General features: G+C 49.4%; 10 protein-coding genes across 10 annotated transcripts; 4 read left to right on the forward strand and 6 right to left on the reverse strand.

The window, feature by feature from the left end:
- Positions 1–528: 528 nt before the first annotated feature.
- TrAFT101_011509 (uncharacterized protein) lies at positions 529–4,228 on the forward strand. The gene has a single exon (XM_024908646.2). It carries the CDS (start codon positions 757–759, stop codon positions 4,225–4,227), a length of 3,471 nt encoding a protein of 1,156 aa, XP_024758061.1. The 5' UTR covers positions 529–756; the 3' UTR covers position 4,228.
- A 199-nt stretch (positions 4,229–4,427) lies between these two features.
- Positions 4,428–5,588, reverse strand: RPS14 (40S ribosomal protein uS11). The gene is made up of 3 exons (XM_024902055.2): positions 5,408–5,588; positions 4,983–5,216; positions 4,428–4,916 (listed from the first exon to the last, which is right to left on the reverse strand). Exons 1-3 carry the CDS (start codon positions 5,469–5,471, stop codon positions 4,765–4,767), a joined length of 450 nt encoding a protein of 149 aa, XP_024758060.1. The 5' UTR covers positions 5,472–5,588; the 3' UTR covers positions 4,428–4,764.
- Positions 5,589–5,727: 139 nt separating this feature from the next.
- Positions 5,728–7,673, forward strand: RPL7 (60S ribosomal protein L7). The gene is made up of 4 exons (XM_066129283.1): positions 5,728–5,875; positions 6,449–6,560; positions 6,743–6,909; positions 6,967–7,673. Exons 1-4 carry the CDS (start codon positions 5,868–5,870, stop codon positions 7,424–7,426), a joined length of 747 nt encoding a protein of 248 aa, XP_065985415.1. The 5' UTR covers positions 5,728–5,867; the 3' UTR covers positions 7,427–7,673.
- On the reverse strand, positions 7,530–8,597 carry TrAFT101_011512 (uncharacterized protein). The gene is made up of 2 exons (XM_024900848.2): positions 8,219–8,597; positions 7,530–8,143 (listed from the first exon to the last, which is right to left on the reverse strand). Exons 1-2 carry the CDS (start codon positions 8,537–8,539, stop codon positions 7,775–7,777), a joined length of 690 nt encoding a protein of 229 aa, XP_024758058.2. The 5' UTR covers positions 8,540–8,597; the 3' UTR covers positions 7,530–7,774.
- A 207-nt stretch (positions 8,598–8,804) lies between these two features.
- On the forward strand, positions 8,805–12,028 carry NIP1 (Translation initiation factor 3 subunit c). Its single transcript, XM_024902726.2, has 3 exons — positions 8,805–9,319; positions 9,381–10,363; positions 10,422–12,028. Exons 1-3 carry the CDS (start codon positions 8,956–8,958, stop codon positions 11,682–11,684), a joined length of 2,610 nt encoding a protein of 869 aa, XP_024758057.1. The 5' UTR covers positions 8,805–8,955; the 3' UTR covers positions 11,685–12,028.
- An 830-nt stretch (positions 12,029–12,858) lies between these two features.
- On the reverse strand, positions 12,859–14,636 carry TrAFT101_011514 (uncharacterized protein; the record flags this gene model as incomplete). The annotated part of the gene is made up of 4 exons (XM_066129284.1): positions 12,859–13,250; positions 13,327–13,972; positions 14,041–14,343; positions 14,397–14,636. The coding sequence occupies 4 exons, from the start codon at positions 14,634–14,636 to the stop codon at positions 12,859–12,861; spliced, it is 1,581 nt and encodes a 526-aa protein (XP_065985416.1).
- Positions 14,637–16,032: 1,396 nt separating this feature from the next.
- TrAFT101_011515 (uncharacterized protein) lies at positions 16,033–17,765 on the forward strand. Its single transcript, XM_024908645.2, has one exon. It carries the CDS (start codon positions 16,461–16,463, stop codon positions 17,427–17,429), a length of 969 nt encoding a protein of 322 aa, XP_024758055.1. The 5' UTR covers positions 16,033–16,460; the 3' UTR covers positions 17,430–17,765.
- On the reverse strand, positions 17,375–18,674 carry TrAFT101_011516 (uncharacterized protein). The gene is made up of 2 exons (XM_024904277.2): positions 18,434–18,674; positions 17,375–18,339 (listed from the first exon to the last, which is right to left on the reverse strand). The coding sequence occupies exons 1-2, from the start codon at positions 18,557–18,559 to the stop codon at positions 17,908–17,910; spliced, it is 558 nt and encodes a 185-aa protein (XP_024758054.2). The 5' UTR covers positions 18,560–18,674; the 3' UTR covers positions 17,375–17,907.
- A 942-nt stretch (positions 18,675–19,616) lies between these two features.
- TrAFT101_011517 (uncharacterized protein) lies at positions 19,617–21,750 on the reverse strand. The gene has a single exon (XM_024905431.2). It carries the CDS (start codon positions 21,721–21,723, stop codon positions 20,005–20,007), a length of 1,719 nt encoding a protein of 572 aa, XP_024758053.2. The 5' UTR covers positions 21,724–21,750; the 3' UTR covers positions 19,617–20,004.
- A 1,701-nt stretch (positions 21,751–23,451) lies between these two features.
- On the reverse strand, positions 23,452–24,462 carry TrAFT101_011518 (uncharacterized protein; the record flags this gene model as incomplete). Its single annotated transcript, XM_024910123.2, has 1 exon — positions 23,452–24,462. The coding sequence occupies one exon, from the start codon at positions 24,460–24,462 to the stop codon at positions 23,452–23,454; it is 1,011 nt and encodes a 336-aa protein (XP_024758052.2).
- Positions 24,463–25,627: the final 1,165 nt, after the last annotated feature.

The raw sequence follows: 25,627 nt of genomic DNA on the forward strand, positions 1-25,627 counted from the left end.
TTAAATCTATACACTATCTGCTGGAAATTTTTATGGCTTGAAAATGAGAATAGACTTGGCAATAGACGTAGCCGTAATGAGTTATACACGCATAAGGGCGTAATACACACGCAGAGTAAATATATGTAGGTTAGCTCAAAATGTATATCAGCACCATATGCTTGTAGATTGTACTTGCAAGGTCACGTGTAAGAACAATATCTAATGTCGTTTTTCTCCTTCTAAATTTCCCCCTATACACGAATTGATACCATACCAGTAAAGCAGTACATCTGTAATATATGACTGGCATGTATCTTGTAATCTCGCCATTAACCATTTTGTCGAGTTCCGCCTCAGCTCCTGTAAAGCGCTTCCACAGGCACGTGACACGGCCCCTGCAAAGAAGCGGTCGTGCTGCCTGAAGTCAATGGTGTGGATCCCGGTCATGCTGACCAATCACCGCCTCGCTCCTTTGCCACCCCTGCCTAAAAGGTGAACGCTCTTGAATCATTGATCTTCGTGAACGCTCGCCGGCGATTACGATTTTTTCACTTTTCTGCATCTTCATCACAGTTCTCTGAACTTTTATTTCGTCACAAAAAACTGCAGTAAAAGGACATGGCATAATGGTCCAAGGGTGAAAAAAAGTTTCGGCAGGCCCGGACATAGAATTTCCACTCGTCAGCACGTCGATTTCGTCGCAACCGTGAGCTCCTTGGCATCTCAGGCATTGTGGAGCCCTCGCGGCTGGCGATTATTGGAAAGGCAAACATCATGGATTCTGAAAGTGAGATGGAAAGAAACGACGATGGCGACGGCCGCAGTGCCTTAAACAGCGAAATGATGGCGGCTGCTCAAAATGAGTCGACGCCAAATCCCGACGCTGAAGATCAAACACCCATCGGGATTAGTGAAGAAGATGCGTTGAAGAATCTTTCTGGGACCGTGAGAGACCAGTCTGAACTAGAACGGGACATTACCATGCAGGCCAATGCGGCACTGATGGAGGCTGAAGACCAGAAAGATCGTAATCGGATAGTCAAATTGGAGCTGACTCGGGACCGGCTTAAATCACAGCTTGACAAGGACAAGAAGCGTTTGGAAAAAGCTGCTGGAAATCCATACCAGTCTCGAACCATACAAAATGAGATAACCAAGCTCGAACAAGAAATCAGCCAAGCTACCCTAGATATCGCTGATTTCGAATCGCGAATGCAGAAACGACACCAGGAAGATCCATTACATAACATAAGCCAGACCAAGTCTAATAAACTGCCTGGAGAAAGTAATCGTGAATACCTCATCCGAACTGGAAAGATCACCCCATTCTCCAAGCTCGGAGGATCGCGCCCTGCCGGTATCGAGGGCCAATTGGCCGACACTCTCTTAGACGCTGAAGAAGAGGCTGCTGCTGAGCAACTTGGCAATGAGGCTGGTGAAGGGCCGCAGTCTCACCAGCTACTGCGACGCCCTGGGTTTGCTGAAGAAGAAACACCGCCACCGGCGCCAAAGACAACTGCAGTTGAAGCTGAGTTCTCACTTCGACCGCGGAAGAAGAGAAAGGTGCAAAGAGAAACTGAGCGCGAGCCATCTGCGGATTTTCAACCGGAAGATACGTCTGGCTCAGAATCCCTCGATTCGGCTATGTGGCAGCAGACAACGGAAGATGACCTTGTTCGCCAACAACGTCGAAAAGCTAAAATAAAAGAAAAGGCCGCTGAGCAAGATGAAATCGATCTTAGTAAGATTGATGACGGGAACGAAGCTCATTATAAAAGGCGACTTAAGGACTGGGTTGACCGAAGAGGCCGAGCGAGGCGAGCCAAACGTCAAACCGAATCCGCTACGCACCCCGAAGATAGTGATGACGATGAAAAGGAGTGGTTTAAGCCAGCTCCTGGAGTTGCGGACCATTATTTTACCGACGATCTTAAACTTCCAGGCGACATCTACCCGTCGCTGTTTGGATACCAAAAGACAGGCGTACAATGGCTAGCTGAGCTGTATAAGCAGAGCGTTGGAGGGATCATCGGAGACGAAATGGGTCTTGGTAAAACTGTCCAGCTTATTGCGTTCATCGCTGCTCTGCACTACAGCAAAAAGCTCAAGAAGCCAGTCATTGTAGTCGCTCCAGCTACGCTCCTTCGCCAGTGGGTAAGCGAATTCCATCGCTGGTGGCCACCTCTGCGTGTCTCCATTTTGCACTCGTCTGGCAGTGGAATGCTTAACCCTACTGCGGAAGACGAGTACGACGTGGAGCATTTTAGCCCAATGGCAACCAAATCCGAAAAGGCTGCAAGAAGAATTGTTAGAGGAGTAGTCCAGAAAGGCCATGTCTTGGTTACGACGTACACTGGCCTTCAAACCTATGCTGACGAATTATTGCACGTTGAATGGGAATATGCTGTTCTCGACGAAGGCCATAAAATCCGAAATCCAAATGCTGAAATTACCGTTACTTGCAAAGAGCTTAACACGCCCAACCGAGTCATTCTATCCGGAACTCCAGTCCAAAACAACTTGACAGAGCTTTGGTCACTCTTCGACTTCATCTATCCGATGCGTTTAGGAACTCTTGTCAACTTTAAACAACAATTCGAGATTCCTATTCGACAAGGAGGTTATGCGAACGCGTCGAATTTACAAGTAATGACTGCTGAGAAATGCGCTGAGGCATTGAAAGAGACAATTAGCGAGTATTTGCTTCAGCGACTGAAAGTCGACGTAGCTGCAGATCTTCCCGAAAAGACAGAGCAAGTTTTGTTCTGCAAGTTGACAGAAAGCCAACGCAAAGCATATGAGAGATTCATTGGCTCTGATGAAGTTGCTGCCATCTTGAATAGGAAGCGCCAATCGCTTTATGGGATCGATATCCTTCGCAAGATTTGCAATCACCCCGACCTGCTTGACAAGTCTCTTTCGAGCAAGCCCGGCTACGACTATGGAAATCCGAAATTGTCTGCAAAATTGCAGCTCACTAAAGATCTACTGCAAAAAGTGATGATACCAAACGGACACAAGATGTTGTTATTTTCGCAAGGCAAACAGATGCTCAATATAATTGAGAAATGTATGAGAGAATGCAGAATCTCTTACTTGAGAATGGATGGCGAAACACCCATCGATCAAAGACAACCGATGATTGACAAGTTCAACACTGATCCCGGCATTCACGTATTTCTCATGACTACCAGAACTGGAGGACTGGGAACTAACCTTACTGGCGCTGACCGAATCATCATCTTCGACCCAGACTGGAATCCTTCCACTGATTTGCAAGCCCGAGAGCGAGCTTGGAGATTGGGCCAGAGCAAACCTGTGAAGATTTACCGACTAATGACTGAGGGCACAATCGAAGAGAAAATTTATCATCGCCAAATCTTTAAGCAATTTATGACAAACAAAGTACTCAAGGATCCGAAGCAGCGAAGTTCTTACGACCTCTCAGACCTTTACGACTTATTTACCTTTGACAAGAATACAGATGCTGCGGCGGCAAGAAGCGAAGTCTTCAAAGGGGCAGAGGTAAACTTGAAGAAGAATGCAAATAACTCTGATGCGAAGACATTGATGCCCATTGGGAAGATGGGCAAGGTTAAAAATGAGGGCGAGCTGAAGAATCTAGATCTAGTCGCGGCCATGGAAGAAGTCAAAGAAGACCCATCTGTTCACGAAGAGAAGCGTATGCTGGAGGGTATCTTTGCGCGATCCGTCAACAGCGCCTACGACCATGAACAGATTGTCAATGGGCCGCAGAAGATGAAGGCCGATATGGCTGTTCTTCGCCAGGAGGCAAACATGGTTGCTCGACAGGCCGCTGCTCATCTTCGACATTCAAGAGAGGAAGCTCGCCGAGTGCCAATTGGTACAGTGACATGGACTGGCGAGGTTGGCACAGGTGGTCGACCGGGCGGCAACCGTCGTCGCGGCGGTCCAAGTTCAGCAGGTATCATGAGTAACCTTGCCGACCGTCAAGGCTTGGACAGCGGCAGCAGCTCTCGATCAGGAACGCCTGGAGTTGACAAGAACTTGAAGGCGAAGGATTTCATTCCAATGATTAAGACTTTTATCAATCGACAGGGAGGCAAAGTCCCGAGCAAGATGTTGGTGGACCATTTCAATCCTTATTGCCCTGGAAAGAAGCAGAGCGATGAGTTTAAGGCCGCGCTGGAGACGGTTGGAGTGTTGAACCGGGTGAGCAGCACAGGGAGGGGTATGTGGTCGTTGAAACCAGGATTCAAGTGAATCTTGATAAATTTTTTTTATACTCTGGAGAACTTCGCATGCTCCATAAGCTTCAATACTCTAATTTGACATTAAGCGAGGAGTTAAGGTTTATTTCATTAGGAGAACTGAGATACTATACCAGATGCTAGAAAGAGGGTTCAAATAGAGCTAATGATTATATACTGCTTCGACTTGATTTATGCATTCTTCATGAGGTCATTATACACATTTAAACTCAAAATCACAACATGTCACATATCACAGAAGAGTTTTGGTCTGACAGGAAGATAACTTTTCATAGCCTTCTTCGGGCGAAATTGTAACTGTCTACTGCACCAACACCAAGCAATCTCCCTTCTCTAATGAAAGACAAAGGACAAAAGAACTCGAGCGTAATGGTAGAATTGGAGACCAGGCTTCAAGGGCCGTTCTCCTCGTTTTTTCTCAACGCCACATAAAAGAGCCAGATAGCGCAACTCCCGCCTTGATCCCAAACCAAAGCCAGGCCAGGTATGCAAATGTTGTATTTTTTTCTTGACAAAGAAAATACAGCGTTTACAAACGACGACCACGGCGACCACCCTTTCTGCGGGTAGAGTCGGAGGGGGTAGGAGTAACGTCCTCAATGCGGCCAATCTTCATGCCGGCACGGGCCAGAGCACGGAGAGCGGACTGGGCACCAGGGCCGGGGGTCTTGGTACCGTTACCTATTGGATATCCCATTAGTCTTCTGACAATTCTTATATAGAACACCTCATGGATAAAAAACATACCACCAGTGGCACGGATCTTGATGTGCAGAGCGTTGATGCCGAGCTCCTTGCAGCGGGCGGCGACGTCCTGGGCAGCCAACATGGCGGCGTAGGGGGAGGACTCGTCACGGTCGGCCTTGACCTTCATGCCACCGGTGACACGGGTGATGGTTTCACGGCCGGACAGATCGGTAACGTGGACGAAGGTATCGTTGAAGGAGGCGAAGATACGGGCAACGCCGAAGACGAGCTCGCCTGTGGCATTGTTGTTAGCATGTTGTCTTCCATTTTCCGCGTACTCTTCCTTCTTCAAGTCATATCTTTTGCGAATGTATAAATTTCGAGATAGCTGCCCCTCATTCGCAGCAACCACCAAAAAATTATCCAAAGCGCAAAAAGACCTGTACTTTTCTCTCCGACACAAATTGAAGTCCAATTCCACATACCATCGCGGGCAGAGGGGCCCAGGGAGATGTTCTCCTTAGGAGCGGCGACCTTCTTGGGGGGCATTTTGAAGTTTTCGGCGACGGTCTGGCTTTTCGTCACGGGGCTGTTGAGAACTGACGAGCTAGGAAAAGAGGAAGAGGCGCCGTGATGATTTGCGCCGGAGTAGTGGTTCTGCGAGCGAGGGCGGTTAGAGGCGGTGGGGCGCGGCAGAAAACAGGCACACAAAAAATTTGGGGTGATTTGCGCGCAAAAAAAAAAAAAGATGTCTGGCGGAGCAATGCTTTGCTGCTCTAAAGCCCTGCCCTACCCACCAAAAATTTTGAGAGTGGGGAACATGTAGTGAGCTCCACCAACGAGGTACTGTTCCCTCTTTTCTCTCTTTCCTGGCTTTTTTTTCTTTCTTCTCTTCAAGCACAGCTTCGACGATACAATCAGACATCGCCATCAGCCACCGCCAAAATGTCCGCGTATGTGATTCCTCCCTGAACGCTTTTTGCGATACGGGACAGAATGTCCGGTCTCGATTGTTTGCAGATTGTCGTGGTCCTCTCGCTGGGCAGCCGATGAAAATCTTTTCTTCTGGGGTTTTCTCGTGAAAAAGAAGACACAGGGAAAAGAAATTCGGCCTGCCAGCTCGATCCCTCTCGAGACTTCTCCCTCAGTTTTACAAGCTGAGAGACGGCGTCACGGGGTGTTGGAGATGAAGAATTGCCTTTTGCGTCTTCTCTCTTAAATCCATTGTCGCTTTATGGCAATTGGGCTCAAGGTCTGAAAATGGCCTTGTAGTCTGTCTCTGCCTGCGATGAACCATTTCTTGGACGAGTTTTCCTTCTTGTCTAAGGCGTTGTCGGATGAGTTCAATCAAGGCTTCAATTGCGCACTGCTGGAATATGCTGCCAATGCTGCCCCTTCTCACCGATTAAATTCAGCTCGAGTCAGCCTCGTCGAGAATGTCGCATTTCAGCTACAGTTCTTGCATCGGCGCTCTGTTCCATACATCTTGTATGGCGGACTACGTACTAATCTGAGTTTGAATATAGCACCGTCCCCACCAACGACCAGATCCTGGTCCCTGAGACTCTCCTCAAGAAGCGCAAGAGCCAGGAGAAGGCTCGCGCTGAGCGTGCTGCCGTTGTTGAGAAGCGCAAGGCTGTATGTATTCCCTCCTGAGTTTTCCCATGACTTCATGATGCACAACATACCACATTAAACTAGACACTTTGTGTCGATGTCGTTAATGTTAACCTTCTTTCGGGTCTGATATTTTGTTTCGGAACATCTTTGAACATGCTGCAGTCATTGTTTGTAACATATTGCTAACAAGACTGTTATAGGCCAACAAGGAGAAGCGTGGCGTCATCTTCAAGCGTGCCGAGAAGTACGTCCAGGAGTACCGCGCTGCCGAGCGTGAGAAGATCCGCCTTCGCCGTGCCGCCAAGGCCGACGACTCTGCCTACATCCCCGCTGAGGCCAAGCTGATCTTCGTCGTCCGTATCAAGGGGTATGTTTTAATCTGCAAAAGTGTATAATAAACAGCAGTTACTAACAGTTTTTGCAGTATCAACAAGATGCCCCCCAAGCCCCGCAAGGTCCTCCAGCTGCTCCGTCTTCTCCAGATCAACAACGGTGTCTTCCTGAAGGTCACCAAGGCCATCACTGAGATGCTCAAGATCGTTGAGCCCTGGATCGCCTACGGTTACCCCAACCTGAAGTCCGTCAAGGAGCTCATCTACAAGCGTGGATACGGAAAGGTCGAGAAGCAGCGTGTTGCCCTCACCGACAACTCCATCATTGAGGCCAACCTCGGCAAGTACGGCATCATCTGCGTTGAGGATCTCGTCCACGAGATCTTCACCGTTGGCCCCAACTTCAAGCAGGCCGCCAACTTCCTGTGGCCCTTCAAGCTCAGCAACCCCACTGGTGGCTTCCGCCCCCGCAAGTTCAAGCACTTCATCGAGGGTGGTGACCTTGGCAACCGTGAGGAGGCTATCAACGCCCTCATCCGCCAGATGAACTAAGTTAATAAAAACTAAAAATGGGGTTCATGGATGTCTTTTTTGGGAGTGGGACTAGGGAAATACCTATCATGCATGGTTGCTCGGCGTTGGTATCACGACTTGGCTTTTTGATAATTGACTATTCGATGAATGACACTCGAGTTTCCATGCTGTGTGATGCTCAAATGAGCTTTTGAAATGTGCCTACTGTGATAAATAACTATTCTGTTCTGTATGCATTCTATGCGCTCTCGTAGTATATCTTGACCCATTGAAATCATTCATAAGTATATAAGTGGCGATCATTAGTCAGAGTCTCCACCTCTGAGCATGCAGTGAGTGTACAGGAGGATTTATAAGAAGAACGCTTTACATCTTGATGTCAAAACTTGTCCCACATCCGCAGCTGCTTGACGCATATGGGTTGTCGACAATCTTGAACTGTGACCCAATCAACTCCTGCGTAAAGTCCACCTTGCTGCCCTTGAGAAGCTCCAGAGAAGGTTCGTCTAGTATGACCTTGGGGCTGCTTTCCGAGGAAGAGGAGTTGCCCTCATCCGGAACGTACTGGAAGATGCTGTCCTCCTCACTAACGATGGTGGATGCTTCACGTGCTTCTCCCGTAGGCATCGTAATGAGACTCATCAGATATTGAAAGCCGTGGCAGCCTCCACTCTCAACTCGGATTCGCAGAGCTAGGTTCGGGTTCTTGTCCTTGACCATGATCTCGGAGAGGCGCTACAAGCATGACTGGTAAGCAATACCGTCGATGTGTAAAGTGTGAAATGCCCAATATCCCAGCGAAAGTCATACCTGGGCTGCTCTAGAGGTAATCTCCAGCACCATATCTTTGCCGTCTTCATCTTTCAGAGGGTTCTGTACGCATATCGTGGCGAGTTGGGGGGCAGATGCTGTGAATGACCGGGTCATAGACTGTCGGCCTATTGATAAGGCTGAGGATCTGGAAGCCGGCGCAATCGATGCACGACGTCTAGAGTGAGATGCTTTGCGCGGGACAAGGAACTCCAGAGGTGTTTGTTGTACGTGCGTATTAGCGGTCGAATACCGTCGCTTGGCGAGCTGGACAAAGGATCGAGCAGCAGAGGCGCCGTCTGCGCAGCGTAGGGGCGTCATAATGAATTGCGATGCAGGTGCTGCTGGCACTGCTGCTGGCGTGGCTGTAGGACGAGAAAAGATTCAAGCTTGGCTTTTGCCGAGGGCGTCGAGAGTCTTATCCAGCCGTCTATTTCCGCCTGCTGATGTCAGGCCCAGGCACGGGCGGCAAATATCCGGCAGCACTCCTGGCTCGCACGCCAGTGGTCAGATCTCGCCTTACCTCAGCAGACGGCCCAGAGCCAAAGCGCACTCGCTAAGCCCCAAGACGCCGCCCCACCTCCCACCAAAAATCAGTGAATTTTTGATCCTCGAGTTTTGAACCAACCCCGCCACCTCGAAAGAGTCATCGAAGCCCCTGGCCTGGCTCTTGAATTCTTCGACCTGGGAGGAGAAACACTGTAACCAGACAAAACCGAGAACAAAGATCCGCCAAGATGTCTCGATTTTTCCGCAGCGGCGGTGACGACAGCTCCAGCGAGAGCTCCAGCGACGAGGAAGAACTCTACTCCGGAGAAGAGGATCAGGAACTCGACCAGGAACAGTCTGAAGAGGAATCTGATGAGTTCGAGCAGTCCGAAGATGAGAGCGAGGAGGCCGACGACAAGGAGGCCGGCGACCAGAAACAGGGTGCCTTCCGATTCTTGAGAGACAACGTCCAGTCAGATAGCGAAGGCAGCGACGATGAGGTCCGAGACAAGGTCAAGAGCGCGCAGGTCAAGCGACTGGACGAGCTCGAGACATCCATCAAGCAGATTGAGAACGGCCAGAAGAACGGCGACTGGACTCTGATCTCAAATGGTATGGCAGCGATGACAAACGCGGGTGGTCGAGCATCAACACTAATAGTTTTTCTGGGTAGAATTCGACAAGCTGAACCGACAGGTTACCAAGCTGCCCGCCGGCAGCAAAATTCCCAAGCCTTACATCAAGGTCATTGCCGAGATCGAAGAGTCCGTCAATGAGGCTCTTGCGAAGCAAAAGGTCACCCCGAAGAAGATGAACGCCACCCAGGCTCGTGCCCTCAACGCCGTCAAGCAGAAGGTCAAGAAGACCAACAAGGACTACCAGGACCAGATTGCCGCCTACCGAGAGGACAAGGACACCTACCTGTGGTCTTCAGACGAGGAGGAAGAGGAGGTCCCTGTCGCCAAGGCCCCCAAGGCCGTCAAGTTCGAGGATGTTGCTGGTGCTGAGGAGCTCGCCGATGAGGGTTTCGCCACCGTTGGAAAGGGCGGCCGTACTCTCCAGTACACCCCTGAAAGCATCTTCAAGCACCTGCGAGGCATTATGGAGACTCGTGGAAAGAAGAACACCGACAGACTTGACCAGATCAAGGTCATGGAGAAGCTCAACGAAATCGCCAACACCCCCTACCAGCAGATTCGTGTTCTCCTGACTCTGGTCTCTGCCCGATTCGACCTCGGCAGCGGTACCACCAACATCATGCCTCTGGAGCACTGGAAGGCTGCTGAGAAGGAGCTGTCCCAGCTGTTGACCATTCTCGCCAACACTCCCGAGTACATCGTGCTCGAGAACGTTGAGGAGTGGGATGATGACGAGAAGCCCCCTTCCCTGCAGCCTGGCGAGAAGTACATCAAGGTTGCCGGCAGCATCGTCTCCTACATCGAGAGACTCGACGACGAGCTGCACCGATCTCTGCAGAGTATCGACCCCCACACCTCAGAGTACATTGAGCGCCTGCAAGATGAGGGTGCCCTGTACAACGTCATCTTCCGTGGCCTCCTCTACTACGAGACACTGAAGAAGGATGAGACCATCGAGGTTCCCCAGGACAGCGTCAACCGCATTATCATGCGAAGACTGGAGCACGTCTACTTCAAGGTAAGAAGAAAATCCACGATGCTACTTGGACACGTCAATACTGACTTTTGTACTTTAGCCTGCTCAAGTTGTCAAGACCTTCGAGGAGAACTGCTGGAAGGCTGTTGGCGACAATGTCGACTCCACCACCACTCCTCGTGCCGAGGCTCAGGAGCCTTCAGAGCTGGTCAACATCCTCTGCGCCTACCTCTACACCCACAGCGAGGGTATCCTCCGTGCCCGAGCTCTGCTCTCCCAAGTCTACTTCCTTGCCCTGCACGATGACTACTACAAGGCTCGTGACATGATGCTCATGTCACACTTGCAGGAGACCGTCACTGGCTTCGATATCCAGAGCCAGATCCTCTACAACCGAACTCTCGTCCAGGTCGGTCTCTGCGCCTTCCGCAAGGGCCTCATCTACGATGCTCAGAACACCCTGCAAGAGATTTGCGGCAGCGGCCGCCAGAAGGAGCTGCTCGCTCAGGGCGTCATGATGCAGCGATACAGCCAGGTCTCTCCCGAGCAGGAGCGCCTGGAGAAGCAGCGCCAGCTGCCCTTCCACATGCACATCAACCTCGAGCTGCTTGAGTGCGTGTACTTGACCTGCAGCATGCTCTTGGAGATTCCTCTCCTGGCCCAGACCGGCTCTTCCCCCGACGTAAAGAAGCGTGTCATTAGCAAGACTTACCGTCGTATGCTGGAGTACCACGAGAGACAAATCTTCACCGGACCTCCTGAGAACACTAGAGACCACGTCATGCAGGCCTCCAAGGCTCTCGCCGCCGGTGAGTGGAAGAAGTCTATCAGCTTCATCCACAGCATCAAGATCTGGGATCTGATGCCCAACACTGAGGAGATCAAGGAGATGCTCTCCAAGCAGATCCAGGAGGAGGGTCTGCGAACATACCTCTTCACCTACGCCCCCTTCTACGACACCCTCGCCGTCGAGACTCTCAGCAACATGTTCGAGCTCGACTCCACCAAGGTCGCTGCCATCATCAGCAAGATGATCAGCCACGAGGAGCTCGCCGCCTCCCTCGACCAGGTCACCAACAACGTCATCTTCCGCAAGGGCGTCGAGCTCAGCAGACTCCAGTCCCTCGCCCTCGCTCTATCAGACAAGGCTAGCGCCCTTATCGAGACCAACGAGCGGACGCTCGAGCAGCGCACCCAGGGCACATCAAATGCCTTTGAGCGACAAGGCGGCAGAGGCCGTGGAGGCCACAGAGGAGGCGCACGCGGAGGCAGAGGAGGCCCCCGTGGTGGCGGCAACACCCAGCGACAGGCTGGTGGCACACAATTCACCGGCGGAGCTCTGGGAGCTGCCGTCAGGGGCTAGATTGGGGGATAGTTTTGAGCATGATGAGGGGAAAGGGAGTAGTTTTGGGCTGGTAACGAAGGGGAAGGGGCGTCCAAATTTGATGATCTCTCTTGACAAACTTTTTTTAGTTTTGGGTGTTTTTTTAAACAAGAATCCCCTTTTGTTTTTCTCTTGTGTGCTTGCATGGGATTAAGGAGAGAGGGTTTTTTCTCTTGTAATGGAAGAAAACAAAAGTCCCCGGGGTCGACGAGCGAGGAAACGGAGGGAACTCGCTACAAATTTGTTAGATTAAGTCGAACTGGATTTTTTTTTTTAACTTGAAAGAATGAATGCATATAAACATTGAATGAATGTGTATGTCCCCGTATGCCTCTTGAGCTATGTTTGTCGCAATTTCGAGCGGTGCTTTTCTACTCTAGCGGACCAAATCTAGCTTATTATCGTCCAAGCACTTGCACCTCATGTACTCCCAATCATTTAACTAAATCCACCAGCTCAATCAATCAATCATAATATCTATCGAGTCTTGGATCCCAACAACACGAGTCTTGACAGCGACGTGAGTCTCCATAGCGACATACATCTCCACATCTAAATTAATCGCTCAACTAGTTTAAATTGCCATCATATCTGCCGTCATACAAGGGAGTGTACTGGAGATATTCTCCTCGCCAAGCTCTATGGTATCTGATATCTCTGTGAATTTCAGCCTCTTCCTCACTATCAATTGGAAAATCCACATAACTATTTATCATTTCTTTCAACTCTGGCGGTAACCTTTGGATAATGTCTAATCCCGGGTTGTGTATCTCAGACTTGGTCCACCAGTCATACTGCTGAGGGGGCACGTTAGCTGTGGATATAATGGGAATGGCTAGATCAACCAAATGCAGCTTGAAACATTTGATGTGGCCTTTCTTGGACCGGTCAACAAGGGAAAAGGGCCCATGGCGATGCTTGTAGACATTTGGATAGAAGATAGCATTACCAGGGTGAACTCTGACGCGACCCAAAACTTGGAAGTTATTTTGTGCTGGCAAAATACCAAATGCCCTATAAGTGACTTCTTCTGGGATCGAGAAGGGGCCTGGATCCAAATTTTCTCCGTCGGCGATAGCACCAAAGTATATGTAACTATCTGTGATGTTGTCAACGTCATAGCAAAACACGGCCGTGGCTACAATATGTTCGTTCAGTTGGCCATCTGCCTTCCATGTGCCGCCGCAGTATTCAGGTATTCGGGGCTGAGTTGGATCTCAGTAAATGTGACCATTACCTGGATGCGTTTATTTTTCTGCAAGAAAAAGCCAGATGACTGGACGTCAGACGGACGGAAGCGAAACTGTTCGGCCGTTGTTGACTTTGGCCCTGGGAGTTGGATTGGGTGAGTGTCGATAAACCATTTAGAAATGGAAAGTTCATTTGCTTTGCCCCTATTGTGTTCCAATGTGAAGTTGAGAGGCTGACAATCTTCAGATATGGACGTCGTAGCTGTATCCTTCTTTGTCTGTATACTCGTCTGTGCAGCATTGGCTTTATTGGTTCGCTGTATTCTCACCGCAACGCGGCTCTCATATTCGAAACCTTCGTTTTTTTCATTTCATTGTCAGCATGGTGGTACTAGATGAAGAGAGTTGATTCCGAGAGTGAAAACGCTTACTGGCTGCTGCAGATAAGTTGGAAGACTTGCAATCTCTGTTGCCACATATACGACGGGCTTTGCATTTGGACACAAGTTCTGTATCTGGTATTCTTTGGAAAGAGAATTGGTCAGGCCATCTGTACACGATATCCCATGCCGGCAAAGCGTGATTGATGGCCTTTGAAATAATTGAATATAGCTTTTTGTTTTTGACAGGATGCAAGTTGTTAATATAGCCGTCAATTCTAGCGTTTCCTTTCTTGCTTACTGTAACATCAAAAGGGAGCCACTGGTAAGAGTCGTCATACAAGCGAAATTGGTATTCCACATCTAGACCTGTGTTGCGAGGTCTTGGAAGAATATCTCCTTCTCCACAAGCCTCTAAGCAATTGATGCGCTTGATAGTTCTATTAGGAAGGATTCGAGACCGACCATAAACCAGGGGAGACAGGGAGGCGTGAGCTTGGTGGATGTTGATACCTCCATCGCATAAGCAGCTATAGCTTCTGACGTATTTGGGTTCTCTCGCGATGCCGGTGAATGCACTTTTCAGTCCATCGGACACGACTTTGTCAGATTTTATGACACAAGCTGAGTAATCTAAGACAGGGATAAGTCCCGTCTTTTCATACAGGTCTGCTTTGAGCTTGAGCTCTTCGATGCACTATTGGATCACATCAAATCAGTGGGCTGAAGTCGTTGAAAAAGAATTCTTGGGGCTTTTTAACGCACTCGTTCAGCCATAGCAGAAGTAAAGTCAGCATACTTCATGTACTTGCTCCAGTCAAGCGCTAGAATCTCCCTTTTCCAGCTTTTTGCGATGTGAGCGTTGCGAACATTTTTCCACCAGTCCGGCTTGTTGGTGATTTCTTCGACCACTTTGATCATGCATAGCTCTCGGAGTAGCAAGGCTTTCGCGGTCCACTCGAGTCCCTCATTTGTGATGGTGACGGGGAAGCGATCCTTCCTGGCAGGCATCCATTCCAGGGGATGTCCATAGCCCGGCAGCATGATTGTTGCATTAGGGGAGTGCTCCTATGAAGGTCAGCTTGGACAAGATCCTCGGGAAAAAGAGAAGAAGCAATTACTCTTTGAAGGCCAATGGCAATGTGACATAAGACCTCTCGGATGAATTGAATATGTTCTCCGTCTTCCTCGCTCCACAATATAACATTTGTCTCAACAGCCAGCCAGCGCCTAACATGATTGAAATGCAGCCATGGAATACTCTCTCTGATCCACCTCTGAAACTGCTTTGCTTGCTCTGGTGTCCCTCGAAACACTTGGCGATATTCTCCATGCCTATTGTCGGAGATGTATCGGTCCATGTTGCTGGGTCAGCTGCTTGTGGCAAGAAGTACCTATTTGCGCAGTCGATATAGTTGGCCTGTAGGCGGAAGAAGCAGCTGGGAGTCTGTTTTGATCAGAGAGCGAGACCAAGAGCCACATCTGCGTGAAGAGAGAGATGCTGTCTTCAAGATGAGCATTTTGAGAGCATTCATTGCTGATCAGGTGACTTTGCAGCTGGCAGCTCCTTCCTCTGCAACTACTATAAACAAGCAACATGCGGTGAATGTACATGTGTACTTGCAGTCACCTGATTGAAAAGTGGTTAAACAAGAGTATCTGATACAAGAAGATGTGTGTTTGGCCATGTAGAGGTGCAGCATCTCATTGCATTGCCTGCTTGTCGAAAACTCCTTGGAGAGTTGGAGAGTTGGAGATTCGGTATGCAGTGCATTTCGGAGCACCACAAGCAATAGAAAGAGAAGCCATGCATTAGGTGTGAAGATGGGCCAATAGTGAATGTACAGTTTTTTGATAGGTACCTGCATAGTTAGTCGAGCTTGAAAGAAGCATCATAGTAGGTGAATGCTGAACTAATGTCGATGAGGAGAGAAGGATCAAGACGTGGTGGGAAGAGTGAGTGAATAGTCAGTGCTTCATATGGCAGCAAAGTCAAAATTAAGAATAATAATGAATCCAGAAGAACATTTAGCGACAAACAATCCGTTATATTATTGCAGTGGTTAATACAGACGATTATCATTCGGCGCCTCAGTTCATTATCCAGCACCCGGCCATGGCTATTGTCGCGAATTCACAGCTATTTTAATCTACTGCCTCTACTGCCTCTACTGCCTCTACTGCCTCTACTGCCTCTACTGCCTCTACTGCCTCTACTGCTTCTACTGCCTCCATGTTGTTAAGAATTATGCTCTATTCAAAGGTCTTTGTGTCAAAACTGACTCCTTCATTTTCAATAATTTCCTTCATATATCGAGAGTGGAAATATTTTGTTTGCCAATAAAACAGCTACTATCTACTTGGCAGTATTCTGCAGCTTCTTTACGCACAAAAGGAATGGTGTAAATATGCATTTCCAGCCACCAGCCACCAGCCACTGCTCTATGACAAGGCTACAGGTGCTCATCTCAGTATATCAGCGAATACATCTGTTCCTAGAATACTCAAAGTTGCAGACATCCAGCCCAACTTTACCCGCTGGTGAGATCTGATAAAGCACGTTGGAAGGGCCGAATCATAACTTTGAACCAGCACCCCTGTATTTTCGTTTTGTGGACCCCGTGGCACCACCACCTAAAACGCTTAGATGCCGCACACCGTTACAATGGACTTGCTGCAATGCCACCAACTGAGCATCTCCAGCAGGCATCGTAAATCACTGACTGTTCAACCACAGCTCTCATGTACATGGCGTTTGCTACCATGGCCCTGAATCCACACTTTGGAATTAATAATCACACAAGCCAGATATGCTCCATCTTTCCCACGCATCGCCAAAGCTCAAATCGTGGAGCATCCTCACCTTATCCGAGGTTTTGTGGGGGTGGACCTCGGCAGCGCCTCCACGCCGCCAGGCTCGGCTCTGGCTCTGGCTCTCGGGCGAGGCGTTGACAGGGACCTGAGAAGCCCTGGCCGGATGAATCTGCAGCTTACTTATACAAGTTACATCGCGCCTGAGTCTTGAATTCCATCGTCGGCTGGGCCAGCGAAGCTTCGGCGACTTCTTTTCTCTTGGCAATTGCGCCGCCGAAATTCTCTCGATCCGACCAGCTGCCATTGATATCCCGCTCCAGCTGCCGCTCCAGCACCGTCATCTTCTTCGTCTCCTCCGCGCCATCATCACCATGACCGACACCGCCGTCGACACCGCCGCGGCCACCGACCTCGCCGTCGACGTCTCGGCCTCGACCGAAATCGCCGCCACCATCGACTCGACGCCGTCCATCCCGACGCCCTCCAAAGCCCCCATCGGCGCCGTGCTCGCGGCCGTGCCCTCCAACGCGGACGCCTTCGCCGCCCACCTGCTGCGATGCATCCAGACCCGCGCCGGCGCCGACGCCGTGCTGCAGTTCCTCTGCTACTCGTTCAAGCTGTCGGGCTCCGTGCTGGAGACGCTGAGCCGCAACGCGCTCCGCCAATCGGCGCAGAAGCTCGTCGCCATGGCCTTCCAGCTGCCGCCCGCCACGACGGTGGTGCTTTCGTCGGCGCCAGCGCCTCCCGGGGCGGCTTTTGCGCTGAGCCTGGCGAATAACTTCAAGGCTCTATCCGGAGTGCTGAGCGAGGCGCGGACGATTAACCGACTCTGGGGTCTGCTGGGCCTGTATTTCGGGCTCAAGAGGATCGTTGCTAGGATGCGCCCTAAGAAGATCGAATCCGAGAAGGAGGGCTCCGGAGCTGTTGTCGAGGCTGCAGCGGCGCCATTCGAAACCATCTTCTCGCTCACGCAAATCGTCACCCTCATCCTCTTCCAAGTCTTTGAGAATCTGGCCTTCCTGGGCAGCAAAAAGGCCATCGACCTCAAGCCCGCAACGATGGGCAAGTTTGGCCTCCTCAGCGTGCGATGCTGGGGCACGTACGTCTTTATGGAGCTCTCCAGGTTGCTGGTGGAGCGCGCCCGCAGCAGCCCCGAAGTCAAGACTGCCGCTTGGGCAAAGACTTGGAACAAGAGCTTCTTCCGCAACTTGGCGTGGGCGCCATTGACTGTCCACTGGAGCATTCCCGGAGGAGGACCCCTGCCTGAGGCGCTGGTGGGCTTGCTGGCCATGTACCCATCGACAGGGCAGATGGTCGACCTTTGGCGGGAGACGGCGTAAGGACCGAGAGCCCTTATTTTTTTTTTTTTTTCTCTTCTTAGAAGTCCTGGTGAAAGGGGCGAGCACATCTGTTTTGGTGTTGCGCGAGCGGCTGTGCAACATAGGATAGACTTAGGAGAGGGGGGGGAAAGACTCACAGTACACCGAAAGATTGCCTGTCTTACGACAACGTATAGATTTACAGCGGGAAAGGACTATCCCCGCCGGAGTAAATGCTGGTAGAAGGTGGGAGATCTGATATGTAGGTAAGCTTCTTGGTCTGTCTTTGCTTCACTGGGGTTTGCATGTAATAGCTCTATTATATATTTGCCATTTACGTTTATGATTTAACGCATGTACTTCTCTTATATATATATATATATATTGTTTATCTCATCTATGCTGCTTGATATATGAGCCGCTCACATCTCCCATCGCTGAATAAAGTAAAACAAGAAGAAAAAAAAAAGACCCAAGAAAAAGGCACGCTGCCAGTCGTCTACATGTTGAACCGCTGAATCTCCTGCAACGTCCAAAACTTCCTCATATTCTCCGCCCCCAACGACCTCACCTCGTCATCCAGATGCGCCCACAGCACTCCTCCCCAGCTCTCCATCTTCTCCTTCAAGACGCTCATCTCAAAGTCCTTCTCCCCGCGCTTGCACTGGTTGATGTACTCCTCAAACTTCTCCAGCCCGTCGTGGATCTGCGCGTGCTGCTTCACCAGGTCGCCGTTCTTGGGGTCAAACTCGGGCATGCGCTTGGCCAGCATGGGGAAGAAGTACGTCTCCTCGATGCGGTGGTGCACGGTGAGGTGCTCGGCGAATTCGGTGCCGACCTGGAAGAGCTGCTTGAGGGACATGCCTTGAGGGCGGCGGCCGGTCGTGCAGGCTTGCCAGAGGACGTTCCATGATTGGCGGAAGTTGTTGTGCTGTGAGATTATATGTGTAAGAGTTTGTGCTTGGTTAAGTCGTCCAATATGATGTGAGTGATGTAAGTGAAGGGCTGTGGGAGTTTTAACTTACAAACCAGTTCATCTTATCAGCAAGACGGTTGTACATTCTGAACTCATGATCTGAGAGCTTTGGGAGCTCGTCCTTGACAGGACATGGCTCTTTTGTGTCTTTTGACGCCTCTCCAGCTGTAGCCATGCTGAAGACGTTTCTCTGAGTCGCCGAATGGGATATATAAAAAGCCTGTCGTTTTGGTGTTGCAACAATATGCGCTCGCCTGGTCAAAACTCTACTGTTGAGCAACAAATTTCTCGCCAAAGTCTTTATAACAAGCATCCGTCTATTCGTTCTTTCTGCCTTTCATCTATACACCGCTAAGAAGGAATTCCTAAAGAGATGCCTTTTTATCCCAGAAATACAAAATTCGGCTCTCGCAAACTTGGAATCTCCGTGTTCGAGTAGCCCTCTAGCAAAGGCTCCATTGATTGGCTGTGTTGAATGAGTCAGCCAAAAACATCGCTCCACCGTCTTACACAAGCTTCTGTAAGCAGCTGTTTTAGAAGAAAAGGTTCTCCATTTAAATGCGCGGTATCGCCTGTGATTCGGTCGTGTGGCTTGAGGATGGGTCGTGGGCGATAGTCCGGATCGCATTGTCGGTGTTGTTAGAGGCGATGTCTAGCAAGAAATAGACCTTGGGGTCTGAGATGTCCGCTAAGATTAACTACGAAAATAATCGGATCTTTCCCTGTTGATTTCCATATTGGCGTTGATGGATGGCAAAAGTATCAAGTGTTATGATTCAGTTTATGGGAGTATCTCCTTGTATTTCCCAGCGGCTTTGAGCCTATAGAACACATTGAGTATGAATGTTCGTCCACAGAGTTGCCTCATTATGACCTGCTTCGGCGAATCTATCACAAATGATTCAGCTCTCTTCGGAGATTATACCGCCGATACATCCATCATCCATGTACACGAAGTCCACGTGTAGCTGAAGCCCATAGAACCTCAATGGTGCAGGAATGCTACGGTTATAGAGAACAGGGGTTGCGCAATGTACCACTAACAACCGCGCGGGAAGCTTTTTGAGGCAGAAACTCGCACTTTGCTCTTATAGTAAGTACGTCTCAAAGTTCGGACCTGAATCCGTGTTCCATTCAACAGTAAAAAAAATTAATAAATTTATACATAATTAAATAAATAAATAAAATAAAATGAACAAAAATAAATCGTGGTGCAGACCACATCACACCACGCCGGGTGTAACCCGGAACACGTATCAGCGTAGTACATGTATTGTAATTTCCAGAATACATGTCCAAAGTGAGATGAGCAAAAAAATAAAAATGAAATGAAATGAAATAAAAATAAAGAAAGAAAATAAAGAAAGAAAATAAAGAAATGAGCCGTTTTTAGTGATTGGTAAATTTCCATTTGCTGCTATTGTCACCCGTCACACCTAAAGCAGTGCTTCACACCATCACGAACAACTGCTCAAACAAGTTTGCAAGTATCACAATCTCAAACAACAAATTCATCAAATCCATAACACCGGCGCTGTCTTACCATTCATATCCGTAAAACAATGCTCCCTCAGCGCATAACCGCGACGTGCTGTGATACGGCAACCCCGTCCGTCTCACTCAAAGTCCTCCGGGCACACACGCTTCAGATCTCGGAGACACAAGATATCGCTTGCGCACAACATGCACCAGTTCCGTCTTCGGCACAACATACGGACGAATAGACTTGCGCACATTCGTTCTCTGTTCAAAGGCATACGCCATCGCAAAGAGCTTCTCTTCGCTGAATGCAAGTCCCGAAAAGGAGATGCCAAGCGGGCCATTGGGAGCCGACTGCACAAGGTTCTTCCAGTAGGATGGCGTCCTGGGCGTGCCATCCGGACTGCGGCCCAGAGGCACGCTGACGACAGGCAAGCCAACTGCACTCGCCGGCGGGATCGAGTAGGGTGTGGGCATGACCATTGCGTCCAAGTTGTACTTCTCGATCGCCCCGGCTACGCAGTCGTTTCCCAGGAGGTCTCTGGTTTGAGTGATGTTGTGCCAGTAGGTTGGATCTGTATTGGAGACATCAAAGAATATGTCAGCGTCCCACGCGCTGGTGCTGATATTGGGGTAGTTCTCGCGAGGGTCTCGTCTCGTAAATTCTCGAACATCTCCAAGACAAGTGATGTTGTTGGGGTTATGCGTGAGGAGATTGAGATACCTGTTTGGCAGGTCGGATAAGAAATCTGAGCCAATTGTGTTATAGGCAGCCTTTCGAGTACTGTTGATGCTGACTAGATACGGATACGCAACGGAGCAGCCCAAGTCGATATTGTCAACAACTTCTGCGCCGGCTGAGCGAATCACATCCAGCGCCTTCTCAAAGGCTTGCGGATTGCTTTCGGATGAGGAATCAAAATTCTTTACAGCCATGATGTCGCGGGACACGCCAATTCTCCTACCCCTGAGGCCCGAATCCTTGCATGCCGCAACGTAATCGGGCATCTCATCAAATGGAATCGCACTCGTGTAGTTGTCGCGCCCGTCACGTCCCGCCATGGCCTGCATCAAATACGCAGCATCTTTGACCGTCCGAGTCAGAGTCCCAACAGTGTCGTGTCTCGCCGAGTATGGAATCACCAAATATCTCGAAGTCAGCCCTACCGTGGGCCGGAATCCCACGACATTGTTTGCATGTGCCGGTTCCAGAATCGATCCTCCGGTATCTGTCCCGACGGCTGCCCACGTGAGCCCAATGGAGGAAGATATAGCGCTTCCGGATGATGACCCTCTGGGGTCTTGATCAGGGAAGTATGCGCCGATTGCTTGGCCGCCGTAGGCCGACCAGCCCTCGTGATTGACGATCTCTCTGGAGGATGCCCATTGCGATAGGTTGGCTTTGCCGAGAATGATGGCCCCGGCTTTGCGCAGTTTGGATGCAACGGTGCTATCCTCGGGAACTTTGGCCCCCAACAAGGCATATGAGCCAGCAGTGTTATTCATCTTATCGAATGTGGCAATGTTATCCTTGAGAAGAACCGGTATGCCATGAAGAGGCAGCTTGGAAGGATTAATGCCCGCTCTTCTCTCGGCATCACGCTCTGCGGCTATGGACAATGCATCAGGATTGACCTCAGTGACAGCTCTAAGGCTTGGATTGACTTCTTGTATTCTATCAATGTATGCCCGTACTAGGTCAACACTGGTGAAGAGATTTCTGTCCAACCCGGAGCGCAAGTCATCGAGCGTGGCATCAAGTAGAGGTGGAAAAGCATCATGAGTGTTTGGTAGGCAGTGGGAGAGAAAAGAAAAGGATACCACGTGTAAAACTGTGGCTAACGCTTGATGAGGTTTCATTGCTGAAAAATGCTCAATAACATTAATGGAGAGCCTGTTCGATATCGAAGACACAAATATTTACGGTTCCCGGGCAGTAAATAAGAACAAGTAGACATACACGTGTATATATATGAGTCAAACATATCAATACTTGGTGCGTATACGAATATTACGTTGGTAATAGTAATACAGCCACATGCCTCTAATGATGACCGGGGTTCTGAAGAAACACGGCTCTCCTAAATCACGCTACGGGCCATCGCTTCCGCCCCAGCTAATTTCTATCAGCAGGGTCCTTATGTTCCCTTCCCTGTACATGTGTGGTATAAACTAATAGTACTAAAATCCTAAAAAACAACTGTTTCCGCATTCGAGTCCACATATTTAGGACATATTACATAGAGGCCGATCAAGGCTGGGCGTTCTGAGACAGGAGATCTGCTACACTTTCATCATATCCTATGACTGGAATACGACTGGAATGCGGATAATATGTGACGTAGATCACACCTCATTTTATTAAGCTTCGCCTTGGGCGTTATATTTCTCTATCCAATGAGGTCAGTGTAGTTGCTCACAATTCCAAGCTAAGGTTGAGCAATAGCTACAGCAGAGAGAATGATGGGAGATGCCAACGGCTTTAGCTACAGGGTTCTAAAGTTGAGGGAACAGCCGCCATTGGAGAGGGAGACTTCTTTTGAGTGCATTCATCTGCTCTCCTGTAGGCTCATCATGAGCTAGATTGTCGGAAACTTTTCTGTAAGATATTACATAAAACCAGACGACTATCATCCGAGTATTAAAGTAGCAGTACAAATACAACTGGCATATGGCCCTTCCTAGGCTGTTTATCCGCACCCAGCGAAATCCCATCTTCTCCCTAAATAATTCCCATTGTCCTGCGGCTATCTGACTCAGAGACAGGCATAGTATTATGAGGCCTAACGCCATGTCATAGATCGTGCTCCTTTAGCTCCCTTATGGATATACCGGCACAACTCCAGCCGAGACACAATTCGCTTCGCCAACACCGCTTATTCGGCACCAACTTCGATAGTGGAGTGGCAAGGCGGGACTATGGTCGACTGCGGTGCAGCCTTATCTCTACCAATCGAAAGCAAGCTGTACAGGTGTCTCAGTCCAATGCCACTTGAATGGTGCAAGGGATGGGAATCCCTGTCCTCAGCTGGTTGCCGTAACTGTTTCACCCGGCTTTGTGCCTGCCGGATGGAACATGTTGTTGGCAATCCCCTTGCTTGAAGCCGGCATCACTAGTCAATCTACGTCCAAGTCGTACCAATGTCCAACAAATGATATATCCCTGCATTGTAGATCTTTCCTACTCTAAGTCCTCCTTGTCAAATACCCGGATTCGAACTTGAGATGAATCTCAGTCATTGCTAAAGACTATTGCTGAGGTGGCAATTTTTGTGTAGCACTATTGGCGTCGGGTGTAACCTCTTTGCGTCAATAATTGTCCATGTGTATAAAATGGACACCAATGTCCGGGTTTTTGATACGATAGGGAAGAAGTAAACCAAGCAGCGAAACGATGTCAGAAGATAAAGCTGGCTAAATTCGAGCCATGCCAACAGCTATTATCACACACTTACCGATCCATTGAAACATTTGGCAGGACATATACGTCTATATCCAGCTGATGCAAAGCACAAACTCTGCCTCTGATTATTTGTATACATGTATATAATTCTAGATTTAACAAAGCACACCCGTTTTTACATCCATCTACTCCTCATCTTCCAATTCAACAATCCTCAGCGAATCCTTCCAAAGCCTAGCCTCCTCCTCAGCATTGTACGTATGGCCTGCAGTAGTCGAGCTCATCATGTTCCCATCATCAGGTCCAGTCTCCGCCACCGCAACATTCGCTAGATACTTTCCTCCCTTGCCCTCCCACTCCCTACCAATCGCCGCCCACACCTGTGTCGCAGCACCTTGCTCAGGACTCTTCATCACCTTAAGAATCTCGGGGCCATACGACGCCATCATACCCTTCGTATCCTCCTCAGTAAAGTATCGCATCAGGCCGGTAGTGATGCCGCCAGGGTGAAGACTCATCCCGTGAAGGCCGCGTGCGCCGTACAGACGCTCAATCTGATTGGCCATGTAGACGTTTGCAGTCTTGGACTGGGCGTAGGACACCCACTTGTCGTAGCCTCCCTTCTGGAAATCATAGTTGTCCGAGGCGAGGATGCCGTGCATACGGTGAGAAGAAGAAGAAACATTGACCACGCGGCTGGCAAATTCAGGGGTGCTGCCGGCGAGAAGAGCGGGCTTGAGGAGTTGGAAGAAGAGGAAGTGAGAGAGGTGGTTGACGCCGAATTGCATTTCGTGGCCGTCTTGGGTGAGCTGCAAGTCGGGGATGGCCATGACGCCAGCATTGTTGATGAGGATGCTGATCTTGTCGGTATCTGCCAAGATGGTCTTTGCCGCAGCTCGGACGCTCTTGAGGGAGGTCTGGTCCATCTCGACGAGTTTCATGCGAGAAGGCTCAAAGATGCCGTCAAGCGCATTTTTGGCTTTGGTGAGATCTCTGGCAGTGAGGTAGAAGGAGGCTCCTGTGGTGGACAGAGCGCGGACGGTCTCGACACCAAGACCAGAGGAGACACCGGTGACAACAATGACCTTGTTCTTGAGCTTGTCGGTCATTCCTTCATCTTGGACGACCTGGAGAGCAGTTGGTCTAGCATCACCAGGACCTTCGGGGGAGACGTGAGCTTCGGCGTAACGAGACATGTTATATGTATATGAGTATTTTTTAAAGAGCAATGTGAGTTGTAAATGGTGAATGTGGTGAAAGTGTGTCTGTTTAAAAGCTGTCTGATGATTTCTCTCCTGTTTCCGGTAGATCGCTACAGACTCTTATATATCTACACATGTATAACGTCCGACCTACCAGATTCTCTCCTAGCCCTTCAACTACCACCAAATACCCACCACAACTACGCAGAACTTTCCAGTGCACTGAAACGCTCCTGAAAATCCGCGAATAGCCTCAAAACCCCGTCGACTTATACGCTGATGCTTTTTGCCCGATCCCGCCTAGCCCCAGCTCCAGTCCGCCATCCGGACTCCGTTGCTGCGGGCCCCACCCGGCGATGCCAGCGGACGCTGATGTTTTTTGCTGCTTTGGGATGGCCCGTCGGCTTTTCTCCTAAACGCCGATACCTAGCTGCAGATGGCAGTACGTTCTGCAACGTTATTTTCAGGGGCATAGCTTTAACGGAAGTATGGGTGTAAAGTCTCTTCTAATTACTGTACGGAGCATTAGAGTATGTACATATGTAGTCTACACGCGAGCTTAAAGTTATTCCTGAATCCATGCATTTGAAGCTCGAGTTCATATTAGTACTTAAGATATGCATATGCCTATTTCTATATTGTAATAAACAATTACTATATTGTATGATACTAACAAGACGCCATAATATACGATATACATGTGATATTTGAGTCAAAGGGCACTAACTGATAATAACAGACTATTATTCATTATACCCATCATCATATCAACTGCCTTGTATGTTAAAGTAAATGATAAATTTGAGGAGATTGGCGCTACGATTTGGCGGACACGCGCTATATTACGGCGGATACGCGCTATATGCATCTCGCCGTCACGCACTTATGCAGCGCTTTTACTATTATGTCCGGCAAGCTCCGCCTCTGTGGGGAGCCACGGCGGATGCTTATGTGAGGAACTCACTGTCTCTTTTTAACCACCCCTTTCAGCTCGTTCATGGCCGGTGGGAACATGGACGAGATAGTCTGTGTGCTTTGCAGTTCTGGTTTGGTATCTGCTGCTATTATATTTCCTCCTTGTATTGAATGAAATACTACACACAGTTGTATAATGATTCCACTTGAGAAAACGCAGTCTCCCAATCGAGATGCGATATCC

Source organism: Trichoderma asperellum, chromosome 7, assembly GCF_020647865.1.
Source record: "Trichoderma asperellum chromosome 7, complete sequence".
Lineage (NCBI taxonomy): Eukaryota > Fungi > Ascomycota > Sordariomycetes > Hypocreales > Hypocreaceae > Trichoderma > Trichoderma asperellum.

Bases quoted from the DNA above. Each gene is read 5' to 3' on its own strand.
- RPS14 (XM_024902055.2), bottom strand. From the start codon at position 5,471: ATGCCCCCCAAGAAGGTCGCCGCTCCTAAGGAGAACATCTCCCTGGGC. The intron at 5,217-5,407 runs GTATGTGGAATT...ACAATGCCACAG, and splicing joins GGGCCCCTCTGCCCGCGATG to GCGAGCTCGTCTTCGGCGTT. The intron at 4,917-4,982 runs GTATGTTTTTTA...GATATCCAATAG, and splicing joins CAAGATCCGTGCCACTGGTG to GTAACGGTACCAAGACCCCC.
- TrAFT101_011509 (XM_024908646.2), top strand. From the start codon at position 757: ATGGATTCTGAAAGTGAGATGGAAAGAAACGACGATGGCGACGGCCGC.
- TrAFT101_011512 (XM_024900848.2), bottom strand. From the start codon at position 8,539: ATGACGCCCCTACGCTGCGCAGACGGCGCCTCTGCTGCTCGATCCTTT. The intron at 8,144-8,218 runs GTATGACTTTCG...TCATGCTTGTAG, and splicing joins TTACCTCTAGAGCAGCCCAG to CGCCTCTCCGAGATCATGGT.
- TrAFT101_011515 (XM_024908645.2), top strand. From the start codon at position 16,461: ATGACCGACACCGCCGTCGACACCGCCGCGGCCACCGACCTCGCCGTC.
- NIP1 (XM_024902726.2), top strand. From the start codon at position 8,956: ATGTCTCGATTTTTCCGCAGCGGCGGTGACGACAGCTCCAGCGAGAGC. The intron at 9,320-9,380 runs GTATGGCAGCGA...TTTTCTGGGTAG, and splicing joins CTGGACTCTGATCTCAAATG to AATTCGACAAGCTGAACCGA. The intron at 10,364-10,421 runs GTAAGAAGAAAA...TTTGTACTTTAG, and splicing joins TGGAGCACGTCTACTTCAAG to CCTGCTCAAGTTGTCAAGAC.
- RPL7 (XM_066129283.1), top strand. The intron at 6,561-6,742 runs GTATGTATTCCC...AGACTGTTATAG, and splicing joins TTGTTGAGAAGCGCAAGGCT to GCCAACAAGGAGAAGCGTGG. The intron at 6,910-6,966 runs GTATGTTTTAAT...CAGTTTTTGCAG, and splicing joins TTCGTCGTCCGTATCAAGGG to TATCAACAAGATGCCCCCCA.
- TrAFT101_011517 (XM_024905431.2), bottom strand. From the start codon at position 21,723: ATGAAACCTCATCAAGCGTTAGCCACAGTTTTACACGTGGTATCCTTT.
- TrAFT101_011516 (XM_024904277.2), bottom strand. From the start codon at position 18,559: ATGGCTACAGCTGGAGAGGCGTCAAAAGACACAAAAGAGCCATGTCCT. The intron at 18,340-18,433 runs GTAAGTTAAAAC...ATAATCTCACAG, and splicing joins CTGATAAGATGAACTGGTTT to CACAACAACTTCCGCCAATC.